A 25,621-nucleotide genomic window follows, 5' to 3' on the forward strand; every position below is an offset into this window, starting at 1 on the left:
AGCTGTCAGAGCGCGGGGAGCCCGCAGGACGCTGCTGTTTCTCTGCTCCCCGGGCCGAGCAGCGGCTGCTCTGGACCCCCCGGGCCAGTCCTCTCCAGAGCTCCAACACCCCAACTATTCAACAGAATGAACATTCCGCAGAAATAAATATCCCCTTTGCACATATACCCCCCCCCCCAAAAGTGATAATGCTCTTTTTGTGATAGCTGTAATTTTTTTTTGAATGGTTCTGCTGTCCAATTTATTTAAGTTAGGATTTTCTTTGTCTTTTCTAAATCTTGAACCATTCCATAGTATATCTTTATTGCAAAAAAGTCAACATGCATTTTAGAAATTCAGATTGTAATCAGTAAAACAAACATTACATATATGAATTTAAATGTATAAACAGTTAGAAATTCAACAATATCTCCTATTATACTATTACACAAGTTCACAATTTGTAAAAACTATTGTACAAGTTTACTATACACCAAGAGGAACTTTATTCCTTTTCACATGATTTTGTTAAAAAAGTGTCATTTTTGCAATAAGCAGGCAACTGTTTTTAGATTTATCTTTTCAACTCTTTAGTTTGTTTCATTCTTTTTTTTCTTGCTCAGGTTAATTCAACAATGGAAGGGAGATAATTCTTCTCAACAGTTACTTTTGTTTCTTATCGCACACTCTTTCAGTGTTTATGCCCCAGATCCAGGCTGGTGCCCTCCCACCACACACGGTACATTCACCGGCTGCTGGACGCGAGTTTTACACTGTCGATTATACACTTTGTGTAAGGTACTGTCTGAAAGTACACACGGATCTCACAAGGAAGCGCTGCCATGAAAATAAAGGAAGCTGCACTGTCATGTTACCTATCAAACCAAACAACCCGAGCCCAAGGCAACCCCCCGACAGCTGAATCCAGCCCAGCGCGCCCTGAGGCGCAGGGGACCCGCAGCTTTGGCAACACAAAGGGCACTTGGAAGAGCTCTGCTGCTCCTCGGGCAAAGCGCTGGGCGCCGCGGGACCCGGTCGTTAACAGCGGACGCTGAACAAGGCGCCCAGAGCCGCTGCTGGGACGTCACCGGGGTGGGCAAGGCTGCCACTGCCTACTGTGAAGGGAAAAACCAGAAATCGCACGGAACCCTCAAAAATCCCTTAAATAAAGCTCCCGAACTCGCCTCCCTGCGCAGCACCAGCAGAGCTGAACCATATGAAAAGGAATCCCATTCTACGTGTGGCAAAGGCTACTGCCGTTTCTCTTACAGCTTCATTCATTCACTGTAATTTTCGTTTTCCAAATACAAAAATACAACAATTCTTATTGAAATCTATACGCTGGTAGTTTTAGTACACAAAAAAGCAGAATATTTACAAAATTATACAGTCTAAGAAAAAACTCTGTACAAAAAAAATATATAAATCCTTTTGTTCCCTCTATAATTTTTAAACTGTCAGCACTCACATGTTTGTTGCGATGGATTTTTCAAAATATACACTGACTGAGCCATAGACAAAAAAACCTGTTAGAGATGACGGGAGAAAAGCAAGACACTTTTGTGAGTATGTAGGACTGGTTTCCCCTCGTTTCTTCACGTCTGTAATTTAGCCTCAGAATTAGCAGGAAAGTCCTGATTATAGCGAGGGTTCCATGTGAAGACAGAACATTCAGATATTCCCTTCGACTGACCGGGCAGTATGAAATCATCCTGTCCTGGTTTGGATCCGCCCATGGCAGATGCTGATGGAACTGGGGACCTGTCCCCAAAGCCACCTCAGCTCGTGTCACCAGCCAAGCTCCGAGCCACTGCCATTTAAAGGTTTTGATGTCTATTTTCCTTCAGTCAGGAACTTGCTGGAAAATATACTGGTAAACTCATTATTCGAAAAAGGAGAGCATTTTTGCACTGACATCCTGTTTATTTTGTGCAGAAACGTACATAAAATGTACCGCCAAGTGTAGGGTACAAAGGGGCACTCGGGGAAACGTGTCTGTGAGCTGCCAGAGCCGCTTCCAAGTACGACATGCGGCTGGAGCACCTGAGCTTGTCACCCTTCCTGCCACAACACACCACTCGGGGAGCGTTTTTAAAACGGTACCACAACCCGGCAGCTGAGAACGTCAGCGTCCGCGTGCCGCAGGAGAGGCACCAGCAGTGCCAGCGCGGCTCCCAGCGCCGCCGCGCCCCGCCACGGCTCCCAGCAGGACACGCGTGCGGGAAACGGCGTTTCGGCTGGAACCGAACGCCGGCTGGGGGGAGCGGGAGGACGAGCTCCCGGCACCGGGCAGTGCCGTTTGGTTGGTTTGCCGTCTGAGGCCATGTGAAACTCATGACATTCGTGCTCACAAATACTGAAATGCAGTAAACAAACAGTCTGACTTAAACTTGAACAACAGAAGAAAAATTAACAGTGAGTGAAAATTCACTCGAATATATGTCATTGCTGATGTTTTCTGTGAAGCAGAATTTGAAGAAACAGAGTGAACTGGACAACATTCTAATAATACCCTGTTAAATTGCTCCTTCCATCCCCTCTCACGAAAAGCAGTAGAGCAAAGAAACTGTGTGGCCTTCAAACATACTGAAATAAATGATTTACGAATCTAGCCACAAATAATTCCTACAATAAGTGATTCCATATGAAACTAAATGCTACCCTTTTTCAATTCGCAAATGAGGCAATTTTTTCTTTCATAACATTTAATGAAAGTTTGCATCTTTCCCCCAACCCCATAATATTGCTAAATAAAACCTGTAATATCTTTTCAATTATAAACTAACAAATCAATCACATTATAAAAAAAACCCCAAAACAAGGTAATAGAGGTGACACAAAAAGAGGACAAAAAAAATACTATTTCCCTCCCCCCCTTTTTTAAATCCTTCTTAAATAGAAAAAAATCACCACCCTGGTGAGCTTGCTAATTATGTAATACGTTACTGGGCCTTTGGCTAGCTTAATATCACAGCTCTACATCCGAAATGTTTTTTATAACAAACTTTGCTCACTTTAAATCTTGTGGTTTGAAAAGAAAATAAAGCTTTTTTTTTGGCTCATCAACTTCCTTAAATAAATGTTTAAAAGATGTAGCTTGAACTATATTCCTAAAATTATACATTTCCAATATCAAGTTTCATCTTCTCCAAGAACGGGATTCATCCTCATCTTCGTCGTCATCATCATCATCTTCGTGCAAAAATAAATCTGAGGTTTCAGTCTCCTAGATGAAGAAAAAACGTACTTTGAAACACAGAAGTTCCTGCTGTACCCAGAACCGCGCCAGGCGACAGCATCGCGTGTGCTCGGGCAGGTTCCTGTTCACCGCGTTCCACCAAAACACACACAGTTACACTCCACACGTTTTACGGAGAGAACAGCAGCCTCACCCGCCGAGAAAGGAAACGAAAGGCAACTGCCCAAGGCAGCAGGAATGAACACATCCGCCCCCTCGGAAATAATGGTTTGAAACTGCCTTGGCTGCCTTCAAAAGCTTAATGTGTTCATAATTACAGGAAAGAATACACGTAACTTATCCTACAGTGGAGCATCAGCACTGAAGATTAGCAGCCTGCACATAGAGAACAGGAGGTTTATTGTCAGAGCTGACAAATCAACTTCCCATCCAGAACGTGTACTTTTTTTTCCCTTTCCCTTTTGTAAAGTGTGGAAAACATACCTACCATTTAAAAACAGTTAAGTTTCTAGTTTGCCAAAACGTCTTTTATGAAATTTCTGCAGTAAACAGAAAACTGTTTCCTAGAAGAGCTCTCAGCTATAAGACTCCAGCAGAGTGATTAGGTTTTTTGACGCATGTTCCTACCTCTTCTTTAGACTCCTCTTCCTCGATTTCTGTGGACACAGAGGGTACCTTCGGTTTGTACCAGGATATCTGTAGCCTTCGGTCTTTGAACCGGGATCCTTGGTTAGCAGCCTAGATTGTATTTTAAATGAACACATTTTCAAAAAGATGGTCAAGTGAATAACTTTTAAGATCGTCAACAACGAGGTAGCCCCAGTGAGCATCAGACAGATGCACATTTGAAGATCTCAAACACATGAGCCACAATCATCTGCTTTAGTCTTCCAAGAACAACTCCACTCAAACCTGGATCTGCTAAATAATGTTGAAGTCCCAGCAATGTGAGCAGATTCCCAGAGCTCTCAGCTGAGGCTGAACCTTCCCCAGCAGAGCCTGGCGTGACTGGGGAGGTCACCACGAGGAACTTCCCCCCTTGGTGACACTAATGCAGTAGCGACAAACACCCACACTATGCAGCTCCAACTAGGGGGATCAAAGCCTGCTAAACTTTAAAATAGGAAGGCACATACAAGAAGCTAAAAATTCTTATTTTGGAACCATGAAAAAAAATGTCCATTATTTTACTTACATTTTCAGCTTCTGAGCGAGATTTAAAAGTTAGAACAACACTCAATGGGGAATCCTCTTCTTGAAGGTCTTCAATATCTCCAAATTTCTACGAGAGAAAAATTGATTAGGAACAGGAGTAATATTCTCCTCCAAAAACATGACCATCATGTGCTACAATTGCAGAGTACTGAGGTGCCACTGAAATGGTATTTTTTGGACAGAAAAGTGAGAGCCAGAGAAATCTCAGCTGCATCATCCAGCCACACGGCAGCACCTGGACCTGTACTTTTGGGCAAAAGCTCATCTATTGTTATGCTAATAAGTGGAGTTTAATTTTGCAGAAGGAAAGGAAAGAACTGTATTAATCTATAGCTCAGAAATGAATTCTTTGAATTCACTATTTCCCTTATTCTCCTCTGCCCTTCGTTGTTGTACTTCTTCAGACCCGCTAAGCAAGTCCTTTAGAGCTCATTAATTTGCAAAAGAGATTTTAGTAACAGGAATTGAACTTTGCTGTACAGCTCCTGAATATGTTCTGTAAGTATGCTACTGGGAGGAGAAAAAATATAATATCGTATGGCTAGATTAACAAGTTTGCATTTTTAGTATTTATATACTGCATAATGGTGAAAACTGGAATGACCACGGCGATGACAGTTAAATAGCAAAAAAAATCCCTAAGACAAACTAAAAAAAGATTCAGGTATGGAGTACAAGCAACACGAAAGAAAATTGTAGTCAACTTCAGATTTAATATGAATAGCAGAAGAAAAGTACTTTAAAAGCCAGTAAAATAATAGCTTGAGTAACAGGACTAGCTGTTTGTAAAAACTTCACTGGTTTTAGCAGCTAAGGACGGCCAAAACTTTCAGCAACATGAAGTCTCTCAGAAACAGGATTAAAGCAAAGACCTTTTTGAAAAGGCACTCTGGTCCTCTCCTCAGGTTTTTCCCAGGGCTCCTGGCACTGTCAGCATTCCATAAAGAGAGTTGTTTTGATCAAACCCCAGGATTTTCCCTGGATTTCCCTACTCCGAGCAGCAGTGGTGGCCCCTGAGCTTCCTCAGCACTGAGGCCCCAGCAGAGAGCGGCAATTCCCCCGGAGCCCCCTCGCCCACGGCCCAACCAGCTGGAACTTCTGTTCCCACCCAAACCAGACCCCATCTCCCCTGAGAACTCTGCTGCTTCTGTGCCCAGCTCTGAAGGGCGGATTCTGCACTGTTAGCTTTCCATATCAGTCACTTGCTGTGCAAGGAGCATCCAGAAATACCAAACTGACTTGATTCAGCTTAGATTTCATGCTGCTATTTACGAAGTGTTACGTGATCGCTCTGAGAAGTTTACTAGCTTTGCACATGAAAACATTTCATTCTGGGAAAAGTAACTGAGAGAAATGTAAAATCGGTTTTTCCTTTATTATGTTAACTTAGCTATGATGCTAACACATCCAGTAACTCAGCTTGCAACCTAGCAAGCTACTTCCTCTACTATGAGTTTGTAAACGAGTTCTACTTCTTTGAGACTGATGTCCTGTTAGGTATTTTTCAGCCTTCTAACATCCATTTCAAACTATATTAATGCAGAATAAATCAAGAATAAGCTATTTAGCCTTTCCCATTAAAAGAATGCATCGGGCAGCTATTGTAATGCAGCTACACGAGACATTACATTTACACCCTGATAACTCTTGAAGCTGTTTGCTTATCCATAGCCTGTTCATGAATTCAGGATGAAGTCTTTGATTTGTTTGCACCAGCAGAAACAAAAAGACTTGCTTCTTCAAGAATTTGGAAGAGAAATAGCTATTTACAAGGTTCTTAGCATGCTTTTCTTTGCAAGCAAGCACACCCCCAGGGTATTGGTTACCTACTTAATCTCAGATTTATAGTTCAGCCACAATTCTCCTCTTTAGTTTTTTTTTTTTTTTTTTAATGTGACCGCATACTCACAGAGAAGTGCTGTAACAATTCATCTTTTTCCTCTTCCACGAAGCCTCCAACTGTCAGTGCTTTGGGACGATGATCCACCACCATGTGGTTCAACATGCCCCTTCCTCTCCCACCACGGCCACGGCCACGGCCTCGTCCTTGGGCCGGCACCGTCTTTCCTCGCCCAACCGGCAAAATGCCTAAACGGGCAGCCTGTTTAAAGAAGGCAAATAACGTCTGAAAGGATTTAAACAATTATATATCTGCCATGGTTTAACCCCAGCCAGCAACTAAGCAGCACACAGCCGCTCGCTCCGTCCCCCTCGCTGGGAGGGGGCAAGAATCGGAAGAGTACAAGTCAGAAAACTTGTGGGTTGAGATAAACACAGCTTCACAAGCAAAGCAAAAGCTGCACATGCAAGCAGAGCAAAACAAGGAGTTCATTTACTACTTCCCATCGATGAAGACAATATCATAAATACATTAACAGCATCAATCCAGACACGCTCACCTCTACTTGTAACTGGTTCAGCTTTTTTCGCAATTCAGTTGTGTCTTCTCCAGAAGAGAGTCTCTTATGAAAGTCCAGCTCTGCATCTAGAAGTTCCTTTTGTGCCTTAGAGAGAAAGGTGCAGAAAGGGGGGAAGGGAACAGCAGAACTGTAATGTGTGCTTTTCATGTTTTATTCCAATTCTTGAGCAATGTGTTTATGTAAATGATACAGACTGACCAGTACACAATATCCATACTTTCCTCTAAATTTGGTTTAGTTGCCTCCATGCCCCTCCTCCAACTGGTTTTTTGAAGGACCCAAAATTCTGCTTCAGAATTGCAACAAGCCTGAATGAGCTACATGCAAAACTGGGTCATCCGAGTTCCTTTGAACTACGGCTTCCTTGTCCATGGTTATCACTCTCAAATTCAAAACACTGCTTGGAAGTGCTTTTATCTAATGTTGCTGCATTTTTAGGACATAATACTAGAAACAGCTACACGAGACAGGCAGGCATGTGTCTTATGCAATAAATACCTCTGTCTTGGACTTTAATTTTGATGGTGTAGAGGTTGTAGATGAAGTTTTTAATTCATCCTTTAACTGAGATATTTTTCCTGCTAGTTCTTTCAAGGTCTTCATTATTTCTCCTCTCTCTTCTGGTTTCATGGCCTTATTTTTCTCCAGCTTGGATATCAACATCTGCATATTAATAAAAGAGCAGGAACATAAAATTCCAGAAACAAAACCAAGACTGAAAGACAGGTATCTACAAAATCAGACTGTATTTACTAGAAGACATTCCAGACTTACCTTCTGGCATTCTATTTGTTTTTCTAACATCTCCTGCTTCTTTTTCCTCATGTCTTGTTGGAGTTTCATTGCCTCCTATATGAGAAGAAAATGCTTTCAGTCAGTAAAAAGTAGGCTAGCATTATATGCAGTCATATATATAACATTTTCTTCTTCAAGCTATAGAAGTGAAGGCCATAATGAAAACTGCTAGTCTGAAAAACACAAGTATAAAGTGTTATCTGCTCTGGAAAAAACAAAACAAAACAAAAAGTTGCTAACTTCCTGCTGTGAAGTACTCGACTAAATTTTTGCCTTCAGACATCTCTTAAGAAACATATCCTTTGTTGTGATTTAAGTGTCTCATACCTGCAGAGATTAAAATCACATAAATGCCTCAAGAAAACCCAGAAAATCCACATACCACTTAATGTGTCAAGTAAGACAGTTGAAAGGGATACTCGGATACTCCCTTACCCATGACTAACCTCAATGTGCACTTGTAAGACTGTCTGGTAACAATGACAAAACCTACACTAATGTACAAAGCTATACAGCAATATTTGAGGGTTAATTGCCTATCAAACCTTTCTTTATAAAGTACTTTGACTGCAACCCAGCCAAAGAACAGTAAAGTACCTGTTTTTTTTTAAGGGCTTCTTGCACATCATGAGGTTTAGACCCTGCGCCAGGCTTCATAGATGTCTTCAAGTTTGAAGAACTGTAAACCACTTTTGAGTGGCTTGTAGAAGTAGGAAAAGTCTGAAATAGTAAAAACACACACACAAATATGTAATAGCTCAAAATGGCTGTGATATTCCATCAAAGAGTTTTAGAGGAATGTATTCTATGAAACGTGAACAGAAACTGCCAGATTTGTGCAATCAGACAAGAAGACCGAGGCAATTAAAACGTGCATAAAGGCACCAACCCAATCATCAACTCGCTTGAAAGCAATCAGCTTAAACACTTGGTAAAAGGATTTCTGCAGAAGATACTTTTTTTCCTTCCTCCCGAAACTCCCTCTGTATCCTGACATCCCCCAGGGAGACCCCTGAAGCTGATCGTGTGCACGTGCATTATATTCAGCTTCACAGTCATCAGCCTATTCTGATCAGATAAGGCAGCAAAAGTCACCTGCATACTTCCTTTCTAAAAGAAAGGACTTCTCTGTGGCCAAGAACACATGCTGCACTATGGTATCAGTGCCAACTACACTGTATCAGCTTGAACTCTAAGCAGAAGTGTTCTACAGGCTTCTACCACTGCTGCTAAAGCACAGCATAAGCTCAAAAATCACTGGGAAATACAATTAGGTGCACCAACAAAAAGCTAACATCACATATAGGCTGCCAAATTTATTTACTATGAAGCATTGCCAAAAATATTTTATGCTACTTGAAATACTGATACCTTGTTTCCGAAGTAATTGTCTCTATTTCACATAAGCAGCTAATGAAACTAGGAAGAAGTGACTGACCATGGCTGCACCGAACACTAGTGAAAAGAAACAGAACCAGCTGGGAACAATTCCCAAGTTCTATTTGCTGGTTCCTTCTCAGCTAAGAGGCCAAAGCCTTCGCTGCAATCCGGAGATGGTCTCAGCCTTCACAAACGTACCTGCGAGTCCTCCACCAGAGCCCCAGCCTGGCCGAGCTCCGCCTGGGTCCCGCCTGCCGCTCCCAGCCGCCGCTTCACCGGGACTTTGTTAAGCACATAGGCACCAGACGCCAGCGGTTTATTCATCACCTGCGCATCAACAGACACGAAAAATGGCAGATGACACCCTCTGTGTTGCTGCAGCAGCAGTCCCTCGGGACGCGGGCGGCAGCGGGGCAGCCGGTACCTTGGCCATGCTGCCGTGCGGCGTCCCGGCCGGGGCTGCGCCCAGCGCCGGCGGCTGCAGGTGCAGCGGGGGATGCGGCGGCTGCGCGGGCGGCTGCAGCGGGGGCTGCTGCTCGCTCTCCCTGTGCCACAGCACTCGGATGAACCGGTTGTTCAGAACGGCCTCTGTGCTGGAAATCGCCTTCCTGGCCTCGTCGTTCGTTACATACTGAATTAGAGCAGCTTCAGGATCGTTCTGGAAAGCAACCTAAACCAAAAGTTCATTAGAATGCATTATTTCTCAAGGAAGAAAACACTTCAACCGGCAGCAAACCAATCTACAAATAATCTGCAATAATGCGTGGGATATCCAATGATGTTTACAGCTCAAAATACAGGTAAAACATTCCATGTAATTAAAACCAAGTACCTTTTGGCAAATACTACATGTAATTGCAGCAAAGCCCATATACAGTAAAATAAAATTTAAAAAAGCCTCGTGCACCACATAGCATCATATATGGAGAGCACTGCAAACCGCCCTTGGGGTGTGAGTGAAGAGGTGCTGGTGCTGTCGCTGTGTAACCCCCGACAGCGGCTGCTGCTGAGCACGCGCAACCAACGCGCCACCGGCGCTCAGAGACGCGTTAGCTGACAGTGCAGCAAGACTAGTCTTCTCTGAATATGAATCACAGGAATAAAAACATATCTTGGACTTTCTCGTATAATGGCTGAGATGGCATGTTTTAAATGCATTATGTGATTGTCAGGGTGCAGAAAGCACCACTATCTTTTGGGCTAAGACATAAAAGTATCAACTCAACAAATACGGAGGCTTCCCAGGTCTCTGTCTTTTACTGAGACCTCTAACTGAGGACTTGAGAGGCAACTCTTCTGTCTAGAAAAAGAAATGGTAATTAAATGCTATTTTAACCATGTAACCACCTGTGTTTTGCTTGTCTAGTGCTTTTTCCCTTCTTACGGTGCAAGGAACACCACTGAACTGGAGCCAGTTCTAGGATGCAAAGTGGGAATAAAATGATGCATGTAAAGACTCTCCTCTAGCACATTGTCAAAATCCTGACTACAAAATACCGTGTGACTATCATACAAGACAGAAATTGTTAGAAGATCCATTGCAAAAATTATACACAAGTTGCTCAAAATCCTGAGTTGGTTTAGATACTGTTAAACCTGCAAGCCTCTCAAATTTAGTAAGACCTTGCGAAGGCAGAGCCAACATACTTTTACAAAATTAACATAACAATACAGAGTGGACCACGAGAAGGTTTTTTTGAATTTAACCAATCACCTATTTGCCCAGTTAGCTTCTGCATTCCTTGAGGAACCTTAGCGGTTCAGTTGCAATATTCAAGAAGGCTTCAGGGAAAATAAAATACCCACACAGGCATAAAACCGAATTTTGTTTTTTACCTGAATGTTTACAATAGTTCCAAATTTGCTGAAATGTTCATTGAGCTGTGTAATATTGTTCAATTCTGGTGGAATTTTCCGAACTTCTAATTTTGTATTAGTATACTGATTCTTTTTCAAAAATCCTGGTTTATTCTGGTTGTTATTTGCTTGCCTAGAGAAAATGAGAACAAGGTAGTAATTTAGATGGGCATATATATACTCAAGTAAGGCAACAAAAAATTAAATGTGCATTATTTTTCTCCTAAAAGGTATAGAATCTGGATGTGAACAAAAAGACCTCTTCCCACCACCAAATATTTAGTGTCCATATGATGTGGATGCAGCTTTTCTGCCCCAAGCAGCTCCCGTTACAGGGACAGGTGAACAGCGACATTCCGAGCGCTGACAGCGATAAAGCGCATCCCAGTCAGTCAAGTGCAGTTGTTGACTCTTACTTTCCCAGCCAGGGTTTCTTTAGCGAGGGACATTCCATGCTGCTCGGAGATCTCTTCCTGCTGTCTGGTTCAAGGACAACTCTGGTTACATTGCTGCTGTTATTTGTGATGGGAATGGGAGGTTCCGTCTGGATGATAATGTTGGCAGCTGGATAAAGGAAAAAAGCCTGTGTTATTTACCATACGCCAACAGAGACACCTGAAAAGCTTTCACTTAAACAGCAAAACAGGACTGAGTTTAAAAACATGAAAATTAGGAAGACTTTATCAAGTTGGACAGTTTGGTTTAGGAAGTAACTTCAGAGATCACTTGCTAGCCCAACTAAACAACTTGAGGAAAATAAACATTTAGTCCAGCCAGCAGAGATGAGATTTTGGCCTTTAACATTAGTATTAGCTTGAAGAAACAAAGGAGAACTCCATCTTTCAGGTACTGAAAATTCAGATTCTGCAGGAAAAAAAAGCAAACACAAAACAACCAAACAAATCCAAACAACAAACCAAAACAATAAACCCCAAGCAAACCAAACCAAACCCCACAAGAGGAAAAGAACCGAGGCTGGGTTCCCAGATTTGAGGTTCGAGCTCCACGATGTGGAAGGGGCTGAATGAACAAATAACTTTCCCTGTGATAACCCCTGATAGTGAAAAAGCAATGAGAACCCATTCGTCCCACTGCTATCCCCTTGCCATCCCTCCAGACGATTTTCAGCAACAAGCTGTTAATTAAGCACAACTATGGCACGAAATTATACTCTCGGAGACATTAGATTTAAAGTTTGAATCAACTTCTACAAACGTAAAGCTGAAGCACTAGATAACAATTTGCCAAGTATTTATTTACAACCTTTTTAAGATTATGCTGTTGGTCTCCTGTGTATGCCAAATATTCAACTCCTATGAAGAAATCCGAGTTACAAGCCAATTCTCCATGGCTTTTATACACACCAGAGCTCTGCCGATTGCACTGGTGAGAACAAAGACTGGGTATTTTCAGGCCTACAGTTTCCATCTTACTTTGGAGGATGATTTTAGAGTAAACCTTTCACACTCCTGAAAGAGTAAAACGAGTGGTTTGAAGCAGCACCACGGAACAGTCCCCAAACCTTCCAGCTGGAGTGGGGCTTCAGAGAGAACCTGAGGGCCAGCGACAGAGCCCCGAGCCTGCCTCTGTGATGTCCATTAAGATGAAAACAGCAACAGCAATTTCTGCAATAATATCTAACCATATTCTTTATAGGATGAGCCACTGGAAGGAGATACTGAAAAAAAAATCATCTTTCTTATCTACTGAATAAGAAACACTCAAATTTAACATCTTTTATTTTAGGAATCAGGGTGGGGAAAGCAGAAGGGAAAAAGGAAGTTATGCTCACAGAACAAAAATTTCTTTAAAGAGCCTTGATTTGTTCTCTCCCCTGAAAGGTATTTAGTACAGGTCACCGCTCAGACACTACATCCGCACCCAGGCGGGCAGGGATTCGGAACTACTGACATGCAGACGGGGATCTCTGTGGGCCAGGAGAGTCAGAAAGGTCCGTGTGTGTTCAGAGAACACCTGGCTGACGGAGCCGGCCCGCGGGTCCAACCCTGGCCAGGCCAGTCCCCTCTCAGCGAGCGCTCGGAGCGTCCCCTCTGTGCTGGGGCCCACACGTGCCCTGGGCAAACCTAGAGCAGCCGCCAGCCTGTGCCGCTCAGAGCCAGCCTTCTGCACCATCCTCCTCTCCAGAATACCCAGCACCCAAAGAGGGCTAAAGAGGAATAAAAACCCAACCGAACAAAAAAACCCCTTGTAACATTCCCAAGCAAGTGGTTATTTTTAATCGAAAAGGCTCCTTTGACTTTCATATGGTCATGTTAGCATTTTAAAAAAGGTAGAGATGTCTGAAAGTTACTCTGAAATACTAGATCGGTGAGAAAAACTACTGCTTCCAGGCTGACAAAGAGTAAAGTAAGTGTTGACCATCTTGGACAAAAATAGCAATAGCAATGACTAGAAACCCTTCCTACCTCTTGGATTTGTATCCATCTCCCCAGATGTTAGGCCAATTAGATTTGGACGCTGCGTTTGTGCTCTTGTAAAGAACTGTCGATACTGAGATCTACCAGCACTGGTAATACTAGGAGCTTCGGGGTTATAGCCATCTGGCTCATATGTATCTATAAAAAAAGGAGAGAAATGAAAGAATTTTTCAAATGAGCTTAAGACTCGGTTAATTTTCCTTTAAGGAAATGCATAGATGTCCAAGAATCAGAAGTTGTCTTGGATGAAGAGAGAAAAGAGGTCGTACAGCCCATGTGCGAAGCCATTTAAAATTCTCAACTGAACTTTATGCCCAAGTCTCATTTGTTTTTTAATCTGTTACTGTCCGTCAAAAGCATACAGGTCACAATAATCGAGTATTGCTGATGAGGTGACAGTGTTTCAAGGGGAGCAACAAAAGATTTAGTTTGAGCATTTATTCCATAGGGCCTAAGATGCAGAGTCTTTGCTGCCTAAAAGTCTAGTTTACTTCAGAAAAGGGTTTTTTGGGAAGAACATACTCAAATGATTCCAATCAAAGAAAGCTGAGAAATCAGGTAATTGACCAATACTTACCTATTAAATTATCTTAATTTATGCAAGAGTGAGACTGACTGCCTAGCTCTAGTAAGGGGCTAATGATGATTTTAATTAAAAGGGGTAACCATGAGAACACACGATGACAGAACTGACTCATGTTATTCCTCCAGGCCAAGGTCCAAATCAAGGATGATGCCTTTTTCCAACCATAAAAAGGGAAAGCTATACAAGAACTAGAATGAATAAAGTCTACGAAAAGCCTCCACGGACACACTGTGCACCCCAGAACAGAGACGAACGGCTGTATGAGGGACTGGATGGGCTTGGGGCACTCGCAGTTTCCCTGTTCCACAGCAACAATGAAGACTCTACAATTTAAAACAGATGCCTCTGAATTTCAATACTGATGTTTTACAGTTCAGTTTCAGACTCTGCCAAGAACCTCCATTAACCTTGCACAAGCTGAACCACAAGTTCCTCTCCACGATTGGGCAGATGACTGATTGCAAGAGGGCAACCAGCCGCTGTCACCCCAACAGCAGGACCTGGGTCCCCACAGGAGTCCTGGGAACAGAACCACCCGGTGCAGTGAAGCTGGGGGTGCCCTGCGAGCCAAGACAGACAGAATCACCCCCTGGAAGAAGTTCTGAAGTTGAGAGTCAGATGGTAACATCTACATGCCTGACAGCATTTGGAGATAGTTGAACAGATAATCTAACAAGATATTTGAGTGACTGAAGTTCTGAAAAGCATGGAAGTCACAAAAGAATGACATGGATCATGAACTACAGCCCTCCTTTGAATAAAAATTCAGAATAATTATGTAAAAAAATCCCAGTCAGGAATATTATAAAACATTGAGAGTTAATTACCTTATTTTGCTAACATAAAACATAGAAATGCCATTACTCCATGCGTTTCCAAGAAATATAAGCATTGCTGGATTTAAATTCAGCACTCTAGGACTCTTCGGTATTTTGTTATCTTTCCTCACAAAAGCCCACTTTTAAAAGATTTGAGCTCTGTTAAGTACTAATGTCTATGAAGACTGTAGAAACTATTGTGATATACAGCTGAAAAAAAAAAAAAATCTCTCTCATCTGTAGTAGCCAAAACCAGACAGGAATAAAGACCAAGTTAAATAGTAATTACGGGTTTGCAGATCCATCTGTTGCCTGCTAATGTTCTACCAAACAGCCTGAAGGTAAACAGATCCCTTCCTTATGCAACAATCTTACTGCTCTGAGCACGTGAGCCCCCAAGGAAGGTCCCACAAGGATCCCCAGGACATGCTGTGGCCTCACGCCCCCACGGGTGACACACTGAGCACAGCGAAGCCATCAGGCTCCTCCAGATTCGTGTGCATTGAGGGAGGACAGACGCAATAATTTCTAATCACACATTGACAAAGGAATGTTAAATTTGCATCTCAAGCAGATTTTAAACAAGGTGTGCGCTCACGTTCCGACACAGTGTAGAGCAGGTTCTGGGGCAGCGGGGGCGGCAGTCTGGCTCCCACGGCGGCCAGGCTGGGCACGGCGCTGGGCCCGGCCTGATCACGGCTGCTCAGCAAACTGGGCTGTGTGAGCGGTGGTCCTGCAACGACACCACAGAACACACCACTGAGACTTGGAACTCCAGAGAAAATGTGCAAACAACTCAATGCAATTCATTTACGCCTTGCCTTGAGCAAGGTCAAGGCTGTAAATATTGACAATCCCACTGCCACTCCAGTAGAAGCGAATTGAGAAGCCCTGTTCAGGTAAGTTACTCTGATTCCAGCAGTTTTCCTCTTTCCCAGAAAAGACAAAGCTCCAAGAAAAAAAAGAAAAAGTTCTTTTCTTCCCCAGGGGTTTGTCATTGTTAGAGCCTGCATTAACTACAGCAGCTCCTCCTACAGCTCTGCCACGGAGAATCAAGGCTTGCTCCAAGCAAGAGATTGTATCAGCAACATTCACATTACTGTTCTGAAACAAGAACTAAGGCAAAAGGCGTTCACAGACAAGGAATTTCTCTAGCTGTTCTGGCTGTGTTTGTAGCGTATACATTCCTACTGGCTGGAGCAGACGCCCCAGACAGGACAAAGAGCTTCACTGCACCACTACGAGACCTGACTGTGCACAGCTGTCAGTCCCCTCAAGAACAAGCTGATTCCACCCACTACATGGCTTATACAACATGTAGGATTAATCCTGTATAAAACTATTTCTCATCCCATAGCTGCTGTATCTGATACAACTATCCCAGCATGTATGTGTTATTGCCACAGGTAGTACTGGAACACAGTAACCATGTATCTATTATAATATTCCATTTCTTCATATAATTTACATTATAAGGTGCAGTAAGATAATTAAAAAGGCTAAATACCTCAGAGATATTAGCTAAAATAGAACTTAGATGTATCGATTATGTATTGCTGTTTGGCAGCAGATAACACAAACACAGAAATGCATTAGAACTTTTAGGAGATTCAATCTCAACATTTTTGCATTGGGAAAGAGAAAAAGCTAGTAATCCAATGGCGATCACTTCAAAGACCACCAGGGCTATGTGACACCCTGAAAGAGAGCCCCCTCCACTTCCTACCCAATTTATCTAACTCAATGTGGAGTGCTAGGAACACCACGTTTTACAAGCTGATTTTTCAGAATTCTTTTGACAATATCTTGAATAGCACATGGCTAGCAAAGAAACTTGAACTCAGTACTTTGACAACACAGATCTTGCAGGCAGAGCCAGCACTTTAACTTGGCTGCAAAGAAACAGAGAGAATGCTTTTTGCCTTACTGGGTACGGGAAGCACGACGGGCGGCGGGGGCTGTGGATGGGGCTGCGGCACCGGCAGCCTCAGGGCCCGCGCCGGCCCTGGCAGCGGCGGCAGCAGCATCCCCGGCGGCGGCGGCAGACCCGGCGGCGGCGGAGGAAAGGGAATCATACTGGGCAAGGAAACTTCGTCCACCACTAAGGGATCATTTCCATGATCAAACTGGCAAAGATCACCAAGTACACAAAATCCTCGTTCTGCAAAACAGGATATTTAATCATCTTTTTAGAAAAAAAAAAATGTTAGGTGTCAGCGATTCGTAGCATCTCAGTTTTTACTGGGATTTCTTACTAAACAAAACATGCAATCACTGATCCAACATTATGCTACCAGATGAGGTTTCAAAATAATTCAAATTAGAATAGTCTTCCATAAAAGCATACAAACATACATGCGTCCATCATAAAAGCAGTGGGAAAAAAACCAAAGTAGTACCACCTATTTTATATAAAACACATATACCGTAACCTTTATCGGAACTGCCAGTGGTTGAAATATTTCCCAAGCACAGAGAATTGGGAACAAACTCCATATGTTCTTATCCTGCAACTGTTAGATTATAAGTAAACCGCTTCCAGTCAGGCTAGTTATTTCCCCAGTAAAATAAGGTCATACACGCATCTTTTACAGACAAGGGGCATTCCACGCGCCGCTGCAGTTTCACTTGCTGCCTCATTGAGTGAACACCCAAAAAAAGTCACAGAATAATTGAAACAAGGTATGAAACTGAAAAATAAGAAACAGTTTACCATCATAATCTCGACATCTTCTCTTAGGAGGAGGATTTCTGCCAAACGAACTGGGATTGCTGTGATTGTTATAGAAATTTGACCAGCTCTCTGTTGTGTTTTCAAGGTGGTGCGCAGGTGCAATGACAGTAACAGCACTGGGCACAGATTGTGCAGAGGAATACTGTTCAGTAGATTTACTGGGAGACACGGAAACTGGATTATACGAGCCTTCCACATCATTCCTTTCACTTTTGAATTTTGATCTCTCTCGGTGCTCTGTTTAAAAAAAAAGTTAGGTAAAGTCTTCATGCTTTGTTCTGTATATCAGAGCCTTGAGAAAAAGAAAATACACAACAGTATAAACATTTCCGTAAGTATTCAGTATTCTGCATATTAAACTGTCCCTGAAGGCCCTTAGTTCTGCCAATGGAATAAGAACTAAATATAATGCAAACAGGGTTTTAACTTCAGAAATCTAAACTCTAGTTTTTCCAAATGCACATTAATTCCTCTATTCTTTATTCCACTCTGGATTACAGCTTTCTCTTTTAAAGTAGAAAGAGTGGGGGGAAAAGCCTGAGATGACAAATCTACCCCCAACCCTTAACTAACGTGGTCTCAATATGCCTTGACATCTGTGCCTCTTATTTTTCCAAGAGACCTGAATTAGCCCCAAAAGAACAATAAATCACATGGTAACCGCCTTCAATTACAAAGAAACCTTCTCTAAAAGATACGCAGTAACAAAGTGAAAAAGAGGGTAACACTATTTTACAAAAAGACAGATCTTTGGAAAAAAACCAAAACACAACAGCTTTGTCAACATGCAACACAAAAATATCAGCTACTGATATCCACTGGTGTACACCTGTGGAGAAATTCAGGGGTTAGCAAAGAAGAAAGCAATCCCCTTAATTGTTCCACTCTGAAGAACAGCATCTTAATTAATAATTTCAGGAACACAAGCTCTCCAGATGTGCTGCAGCTGCTCACGGACGCCCCAGCCCGCAGGAGCAGCCGACATTCCAGCGCGGCCTTGGGCACTCACCAGCGCTCCTGCTGCCATCCCGGTCTTTGCTTCTGCCCCGACTGCGGCTGCGACTCCGACTTAACCCTCTGCTCTTACTGCGACTTTTGCTCCTGCCGCGTCGCCAGCCAGACTTCTCCCTGTACAGGTCGCTCCTGTCGTAGTATCTGTCGTAGTCCCTCCATTTTCCATCGTCTCGCTTTTTCTCTCTGGTTCTAGAACAGACAGATGCAGACCATGTTTATGAAAAGAGAACACAAATGTAAAAACCAGCTTGTAACAAGCTAAGATACTGTTCATCCTTCCCATCCAATCTGGACAGCAAAACATTTGAGTCAGAATTTCCCAAATCACATGGAAAAATATACAATCTCAAAGCTGAATCACTAATTCACAGACACCAGCAAGGGGAGGACTAAGAAGAACTGGAAAGGTGAAAGATGACCAAAACAGAACATGTTCTAAAAGTGATGTTGGCACTGTGTGAACAACCCCCCACCCTACAGACCCCCCAACAATGCTCTTCATTTCTAGAACAGGGAAAGAATGGAATTGATGACATTGCCAGGTATTAACATTTGAAAAGTACTATCATGTTTTTGGAAGAGACCAGCTTCCAGTGAAGGGTTCCCATGCACGCGATGAGCATACAGATAACACATTGCAGATACAGAACAGTAGGGAGGAAATCACTATTTTTGTAAAAAAAAAAAATCACTATCTACAATGTAAAAATCCACAATTAAAGATTGTCAGCAAATACAGAATAATATATTAATATTTTGGTTCAAAAGTAACCTTTGTTCACTGGAATCTGTGCGGCTTTTCGTCGGACTGGAATACTTCTTCTTCCTGCCATCCCGCTCTTCTTCAACTGGCTCTTGAAAATTCTGTTTCAGAGACAACTACCAAACAGGGATGAGTATCAGTTTGGTTTTTTTTAATTGAAGAAAATAAGACTAAGATTTAGTTCAAGTTAGTTAGCATCCCGTATAAAACAATATTTAAGAATTACTTGCACAGAACACTTAAGCACTACAAATTATTGAGCGCTAGAGGTTGTTGGGCTTTTTGTTTCAAATCTTTCAGGTTTTTCTGAAGAGCGGATGCCCCAAAATAAAACTACTTAGATATTTTGTTTTTAAACAGGATTCACGGAAGACAGTTCTCTGTCCACTCTGCCTTGTTAGAGTAAGCAGTTCTACAAATGAGGTATTTTCTGAATTTCATAAATGGAACACAACTAAGGGGAGTTACTTCTCCAAGTACATACGTCACTAGTTTACCCTTTGCAATAAATACTTTAAAGCAAAAACCCTCTCTACATGGTTGAACTAGTCGCATTTCTTGCTGGCCTCAACAAAAGCAGTTTCAGAAGTCTGTCACCTCTACCACTACTGTAAATCACTTTGATCTCATTTTGTGTTTTTGCTGCCTCTGCTGCTGTTTTACGTTGCATAGAAACTACTGTAAATTCTGGTGGCAAAAGTTTACATGCAATAATCTTAAAGAGGTTTTTTCCCACTAAAACAAAAGGAAAAGGAAGGCTTCCTGCAGCTGTGTTGAGAGTTCTCTGGGGGAACTAGCAGCAGCACAGCCCTCACGCTGCGGTTCCACACCTGGGTTAGTGTGCTCTGTTTGCAGGAATCACTAACACACTGAGCTCCACGACACACCAGCAAGGCCTCACTGATATTGAAAAAACTAATTAATGTCCTGACCCTGGCAGGGTGTCCCATAAAGCTGCCCTGGATCCTTCCTCTGCCCATCCCTGCCCCTTCCTCCCCAAAGTCTCCCCTGACCCTGCACCACAGCGCTGCTTGTCAACTGAAGGTGGTTCTAAACCACTTCTATAGACCGTGACAGTGCTTTGAGAACTGATCAGGAAACTATTAAAGTGAAAGTCTTGTTTGGTTGCAAATGATGAACTTCCATCACCAAAGCTATTCTCATAAATATCGTAATTCTGGGTCTCATGCCCAGATAAAAAAAGGACATCAGAAAAGAGAGAAAAAAAACTACAGAGCAACTTTAATTTAAATCAACTGATGAATCACATTCTGTTAAAAAAAAGGACCTACATTTGCAATATAACATAATACAGCTTCGTTTTGGTTGACTGTCAGATTTTGATCTGCAATTATTTGTCACCTTCACGACCATCAGCCAGTTTTAACTTTGAAGACAGAACAAATAAATCCAGTGAGGTCTTTCCTTCATGTTATTTTAGGCTCACAGACAAAAGCACAAATCTGAATGCCTATTTAGTGTACTTGTCAGAAAAAAATGCTCCCCGTGGTTCATTTATAAAGAGACCAATAGTTTTTGCTCTTAACACCGTATGACAGGAACAGCCCTGGAGTGAGGGAAAAGGACTAGAATTTCATACACACTCTCTGACTTTATTTGCATCTTTTCTACAGAAAGTAAAAAACACATTCAGCCTAAAATATCTTTGCAAACTGTGCTCACAATATACAGAAATAACAAATGTTTCCTTCTACAGCAATTTTCCCCCAACTCTCTCTCAAAGCTGGTACAATAGGATGCTACAAACAGAGAAGAGTCTCCTCCCTTGGAAAACCACCAGCTTAGAAGCAAAACCCATCTACCTTAGACAAGTGAGAGCAGAGGATGATACAATATACACAGAGATTTAGACAACTATGCAAAGACTACTTTGAATTCTCAAAAACTTGACTGCTTTCAATTTTGCCAATAAAACTTGAAAGAACTTTTGGCAAATGACCTCTACCTCACCTTTAAAAGCAATTCTCCCTCAATATAGAGCCCACCATATTTCACTGATTTTAAGTATTTCAGAAAACATTTTAAATAATTTCTAATCTTCACAGGATATATGAAATTGTAACAGGAAATGTTTTGGAATATTTTTGCTTCTTCCCGCTCTCTTAAACTCTCCCAAATCATTATCAGCTCGTACTGCCAGTGACATCTGCACAGGATTTCTGAATGCTGAGCATCCAGATCAAAGGTAGGCTCTAAAAAGGGATTTTTAAATGTTTTTGTCTGAATGGTCATCTTACATTTTCCTTCAGATGCACAGAGATTGTAAATATTAGTAACAGTAAAGTGGCTTTTTCTCTCACATTTTGCCTCACAAATGTACGGATGGCTAATTTGAAAATCAGAGGGAGGGAGATGGAGAAATGATGTTACCTCCTCCTTGACGACTTCTTTTTCCTGACCTGCAGGCTTTGTTTCTGCTTTCGTGGGTTCAAGAGAAGGAAGATAACTCTTCGTGTACAGACTTTCAAAAAGTTTATCTACAAAACCTGAAGTTTCTGAGGATACAGAACATGAGAAAATATTGTTACATATTGATTTAAGGGCACTATTGGATTTACCAGAGAACTCCCTGAAAAAAGCTATCCAGGTGCACTGCTCACAGCAGCATCTTCGATTAACAGACAATAGTTCCATTCAAGGAGCTGGAACTACATTTGTGGAACTTGAGGTTGTTTATTTAGACAAGGAAATCCATCAGGTATATCAACAGTAGATCTTTCCATCAACCACATTTACAACTTTGCAATGTTCTAAGGGGCAAGTATGACTGAAACTTGTGATCAAGGAATAAGCCCACAGCTATTCCATCAGCTACAGCTGGCAGCCTCTTCACGGCAATTTTTGTGAGAGTAAATCATTCATGGACGACTAATTATCAGTGTAACATCAGATCACAAAAAAATGCACAATAACTTCCCCAGTGAGTGTCAGAATTTCAAGCATTTCAAACCTTGAATTTGAACCAAATTGCTATGAGATGCTCACCAGAAGCCTGAGAGATTAATATGGCCCAGGTGTTCCAAAGCTATCAAACATCCGTCAGAGAGACTTCTGGCAGCACCACTGACACTTTCCCACCCACCATGACCAAGGCCAAGCTATCCAACTTAACATTTTATTTTCTAATCACGAGATCTTTCTTCCTTCACAACTGTAAAAAATATTCAATTCACAGATAAGAAGTAGTATTTTGAAGGCAATAGTGGTGTGTCATCCTTCCTCCTCCTTCCTCCACCCAGTGAAATGAACCCCCCAGAATAGATAAGGCAGTGGAGAGCACGGTACCTTTCTGCAGAAAGACATCCAGCTGATCGGCACAGAAAGCTTTCAGCTCTTTCTCTGGTTTGTCTTTCTTGACTAATGCCACAACATAGTTGGCCAAGGCTGAGGGGTCTGCGTCACATCTAAGGAGAGAAAGAACCGCTCTGGATGCTGCTGGGGAAGCCGGGCACGCTCAGCGGGCGCTGGTGGCACTGGGACCACCACGGCGGCACGGGCACCACCGTTTCCTCAACTATAGCACAAGATTCAGGTGCCTTGTGACCACCCCCCACACCCGACAACGCGCCCACTGCCCTGCTCCTTCCTCACTTGGCTAAGGAACAACCACCTTTCTTCTTTCTTCCAATTCTGCCTGATTCTGGGGCAACCGAGCAGCTGCCACTGGTTCCTCACTTTCTCCAAGCACAAGCACCACCAAGTATGACTCCACAAGAACAGCAGAGCAAGCACCAGGAAAGTCACCGCACAATTACCGTAAAGTATTAAAGTGGTTTTAAAGTATTAAAATGTTATTACCGTGAGAAGTAGTTCAGAAAGACCTGTCACAAAAGCACATTTAAATGTGCACATAGGTAAGCTCAGTACAGCTGAAGTTTCTGTGCCCAACACCCTGGGGTTTGCCTTCCCCAAGGACTCCTTCCATGCCTACAAGTTTCACAATTGGCCTTTAAAGGGGTGCAATTATTAATCTGGATTCACCACCTAAGGCCTTACTTAGCTTCATGAAGGACAAAGCCAACAGCAGCAGGATTACTCTGCCATTAGGCTTTAAACTGGATATTGCTTTAGATTCCATTGGTCAGCTACTAGAAAAAACACTCAAAGTATGAACTAGATCAACAGTGTTAAAAGATTAAGCAATAGGTCCTCGATTTGCCTCTCTCAAAAGAAGCAGCTGCAAGCTACCAGGTGATAGATAGGAACCTAAGATATATTGAAGATTTAAAGATTTTTTTAAAAGATTAATGTTTAGAGAGGAGACTCTGTATTTTCTAAGAACATTAACAACGGAAGTAGAAGGAAATAGTATAAAGTATATAGACCTCAAAATAATCTGAAGCAAAAAAAAAAAAAAATCCAGAAACGAAACAAACAAAATGCAAAACAACTGGTTAGAGAAACTAAAAATCCTCAATGAGCAGCCAGTCAAGCAGTTCTACTCCAAATTAGTTTGCTTGTTGTTTCCAACATCTGATGAAAGCCATGTAAAATGTAGCAATTAACAACAAACAAACCACCAATTTACAGATTTTACATTTCTTACACATACATACTCACAAAAAGAAATAACGTGCATGTAATGTATTCACTGCTAGTGCTCACATGCAACTGACTATAAACCTTCAATTTAGAATAAAGGAGATGACCCATCACTCTATAACTGTCCCTATCCTTCCTCCACATGCTGGCTCCCTTCAGGTGTGATGTCGCCTCACGCATGGCAGGAACACGTGGCAGCTGTGTCCCCTTCTCCAGGTTCCCCGTTGGTAATTCCACTCCTGAGCCCTCGGCCACCAGGACCCACCAGCGAGTTCTGTGACTCTGCACGAACCCTCGTCCCACGTTCTGGCCCCACGTGCAGCCCGGGCACCGGGGGAAGGCGGACAGCCCGACTGGAACTGGCAGTGATGGCGCAGGAGCAAGAGTTACGCTCCAGTCTAGACAGACTTTCAGCAGGATCTGACCGAGTATCAGAAAGACAAGTTATCTTAAAAAAAGATACAAGGGAAGTCATGAAGAATTTTCAGGGGTCTGCTACTGAATGACTAGAACTGAGCAGTTCTAAGACCTGTTTAAAATATGAAAGTAGAAAAATCAGTTAACTACACCCTGTAAATGTACATTTTGCAGCTTCAAAATGGTCTTAAGTCTTACTGGGTGGACATTATAGGGCTGGCTAGTTACCCACAAGCCAGCATCCTTTAGAAGCCACTTGCTACAGATGAAGCACTGCAGAACACCTGGCTACGCCTCCGTCCAAGCGCCCGGCCAGCAGGGAAGGTGCTTCTCAGAACCACAGCAGTTTTCGCTACCAACACAAAACTGTCCCAGACCCTCCACCAGAAGTTAAGGGCAGCTCCCGGTCGTCTCCAGCCGACGTTCCCGACTGCGTGCTCAGTCGTTCCAGCCACTCTGGTCAACCGGCTCATCCTTCTGCTGTACGGGCTGCGCTACAAACTGACCTTACGCAGAGGGAGATTGAGCCTGGACACCGCGGCCAGGTAAGGTGAGGGGTTGCGGCCAGGGTTCAAGGTGGGGGTCAGGGTCAGGAGTTATGGTTAAGGTTGGGATCAGGGTTTTGGGTCAGGGTTTATGGTTAGGGTTGGGGTCCGGGTTTCGGATCAGGGGTCATGTTTAGGGCTGGGGTCAAGGTCTATGGTTAAGGGTTGGAGTCAGGGCTCAGGGTCAGGGTCACGGCTGCAGAGCGGGGTGCTCAGCCGGGCTGTGCGGAGCTTCCACAGGGAGGGCAAGGCCGATACGCAGATTTTGGGACAAAAGGGCCAACGCTCGGCCCAACCCCGTTAAGCCGGAGTTCCGTGAGCCGATCCCGTGCCCAGCGCTGGCCCCGGGGAGTCCCCGCGCGGCTCGGGCCGTGTCACCCCGCAGCGAGGGGCAGCCCCGGCCCCGCCGGCCCAGCCTCCGCGGCCCGGCCCCGCACGCAGCGCTGCCCGGCCCGGCCCCGCGCCCACCCCGCAGCGCGGAGCCGCCTCCCGCCCGGCCCGGCCCTGCCCCGGCCCCGCCGCACTCACATCGGCTCCAGCAACTTGGCCAGCCAAGACTTGAGAGCGTCCACGTTCTCTATGATCATGGTGACCGCTGCTCCGCCCGCTCCGCTCTACACCGCCGCCATGGCCCGCCCGGCCGCTGCCCCCGCCGAGGCCTAGTGCAGGAACCAGCCGCCAGGCCGCAACGTACTGCTGGGCACCGCCGGGGCGGGACCAGGCCGCCGCTCGCCAATCAGACGGCAACTCTGGTGCGCTGCGAGCCAATAGCAAGCCGCGAAAAGCCCGTCCCGAAGGTCAGCGCGGAACCAGCAGGCTAGGTCGAGCGAGCACATGAACCCCGCTGCGACATCTTCGGGGGTGCTCTTAAAGGGGCCGCGCGCCTCGGCGCACGGGC

The 25,621-nt window shown here is 43.6% G+C and overlaps 1 protein-coding gene across 3 annotated transcripts; it reads right to left on the reverse strand.

Annotated features, from left to right (window-relative positions):
- Window positions 1–414: 414 nt before the first annotated feature.
- Window positions 415–25,427, reverse strand: RBM27 (RNA binding motif protein 27). Of its 3 annotated transcripts, none has more exons than XM_065644187.1 (21): window positions 25,252–25,427; window positions 22,505–22,623; window positions 21,590–21,714; window positions 19,208–19,299; window positions 18,431–18,624; window positions 17,401–17,658; window positions 16,615–16,848; window positions 15,286–15,420; window positions 13,272–13,421; window positions 11,262–11,409; window positions 10,825–10,978; window positions 9,413–9,658; window positions 9,187–9,315; window positions 8,206–8,328; window positions 7,588–7,662; window positions 7,312–7,476; window positions 6,793–6,897; window positions 6,303–6,494; window positions 4,374–4,460; window positions 3,806–3,916; window positions 415–3,205 (listed from the first exon to the last, which is right to left on the reverse strand). In XM_065644187.1, exons 1-21 carry the CDS (start codon window positions 25,308–25,310, stop codon window positions 3,119–3,121), a joined length of 2,988 nt encoding a protein of 995 aa, XP_065500259.1. In that variant the 5' UTR covers window positions 25,311–25,427; the 3' UTR covers window positions 415–3,118. The 3 variants fall into 3 exon arrangements, with proteins under 3 accessions (XP_065500259.1, XP_065500258.1, XP_065500260.1); XM_065644186.1 differs by having other exon boundaries at window positions 19,208–19,314; XM_065644188.1 differs by lacking the exon at window positions 13,272–13,421 and having other exon boundaries at window positions 19,208–19,314.
- Window positions 25,428–25,621: the final 194 nt, after the last annotated feature.

This window comes from Caloenas nicobarica, chromosome 13 (assembly GCF_036013445.1).
Source record: "Caloenas nicobarica isolate bCalNic1 chromosome 13, bCalNic1.hap1, whole genome shotgun sequence".
Lineage (NCBI taxonomy): Eukaryota > Metazoa > Chordata > Aves > Columbiformes > Columbidae > Caloenas > Caloenas nicobarica.

What these genes read in the sequence shown, in the direction of transcription:
- RBM27 (XM_065644186.1), bottom strand. Translation starts at nt 25,310, where the DNA reads ATGATCATAGAGAACGTGGACGCTCTCAAGTCTTGGCTGGCCAAGTTG. An exon ending in GGATGTCTTTCTGCAGAAAG is followed by an intron (nt 21,715 to 22,504) that starts GTACCGTGCTCT and finishes CTGTATCCTCAG; the next exon opens with AAACTTCAGGTTTTGTAGAT. An exon ending in CTCGCTCAGAAGCTGAAAAT is followed by an intron (nt 3,917 to 4,373) that starts GTAAGTAAAATA and finishes AATACAATCTAG; the next exon opens with GCTGCTAACCAAGGATCCCG.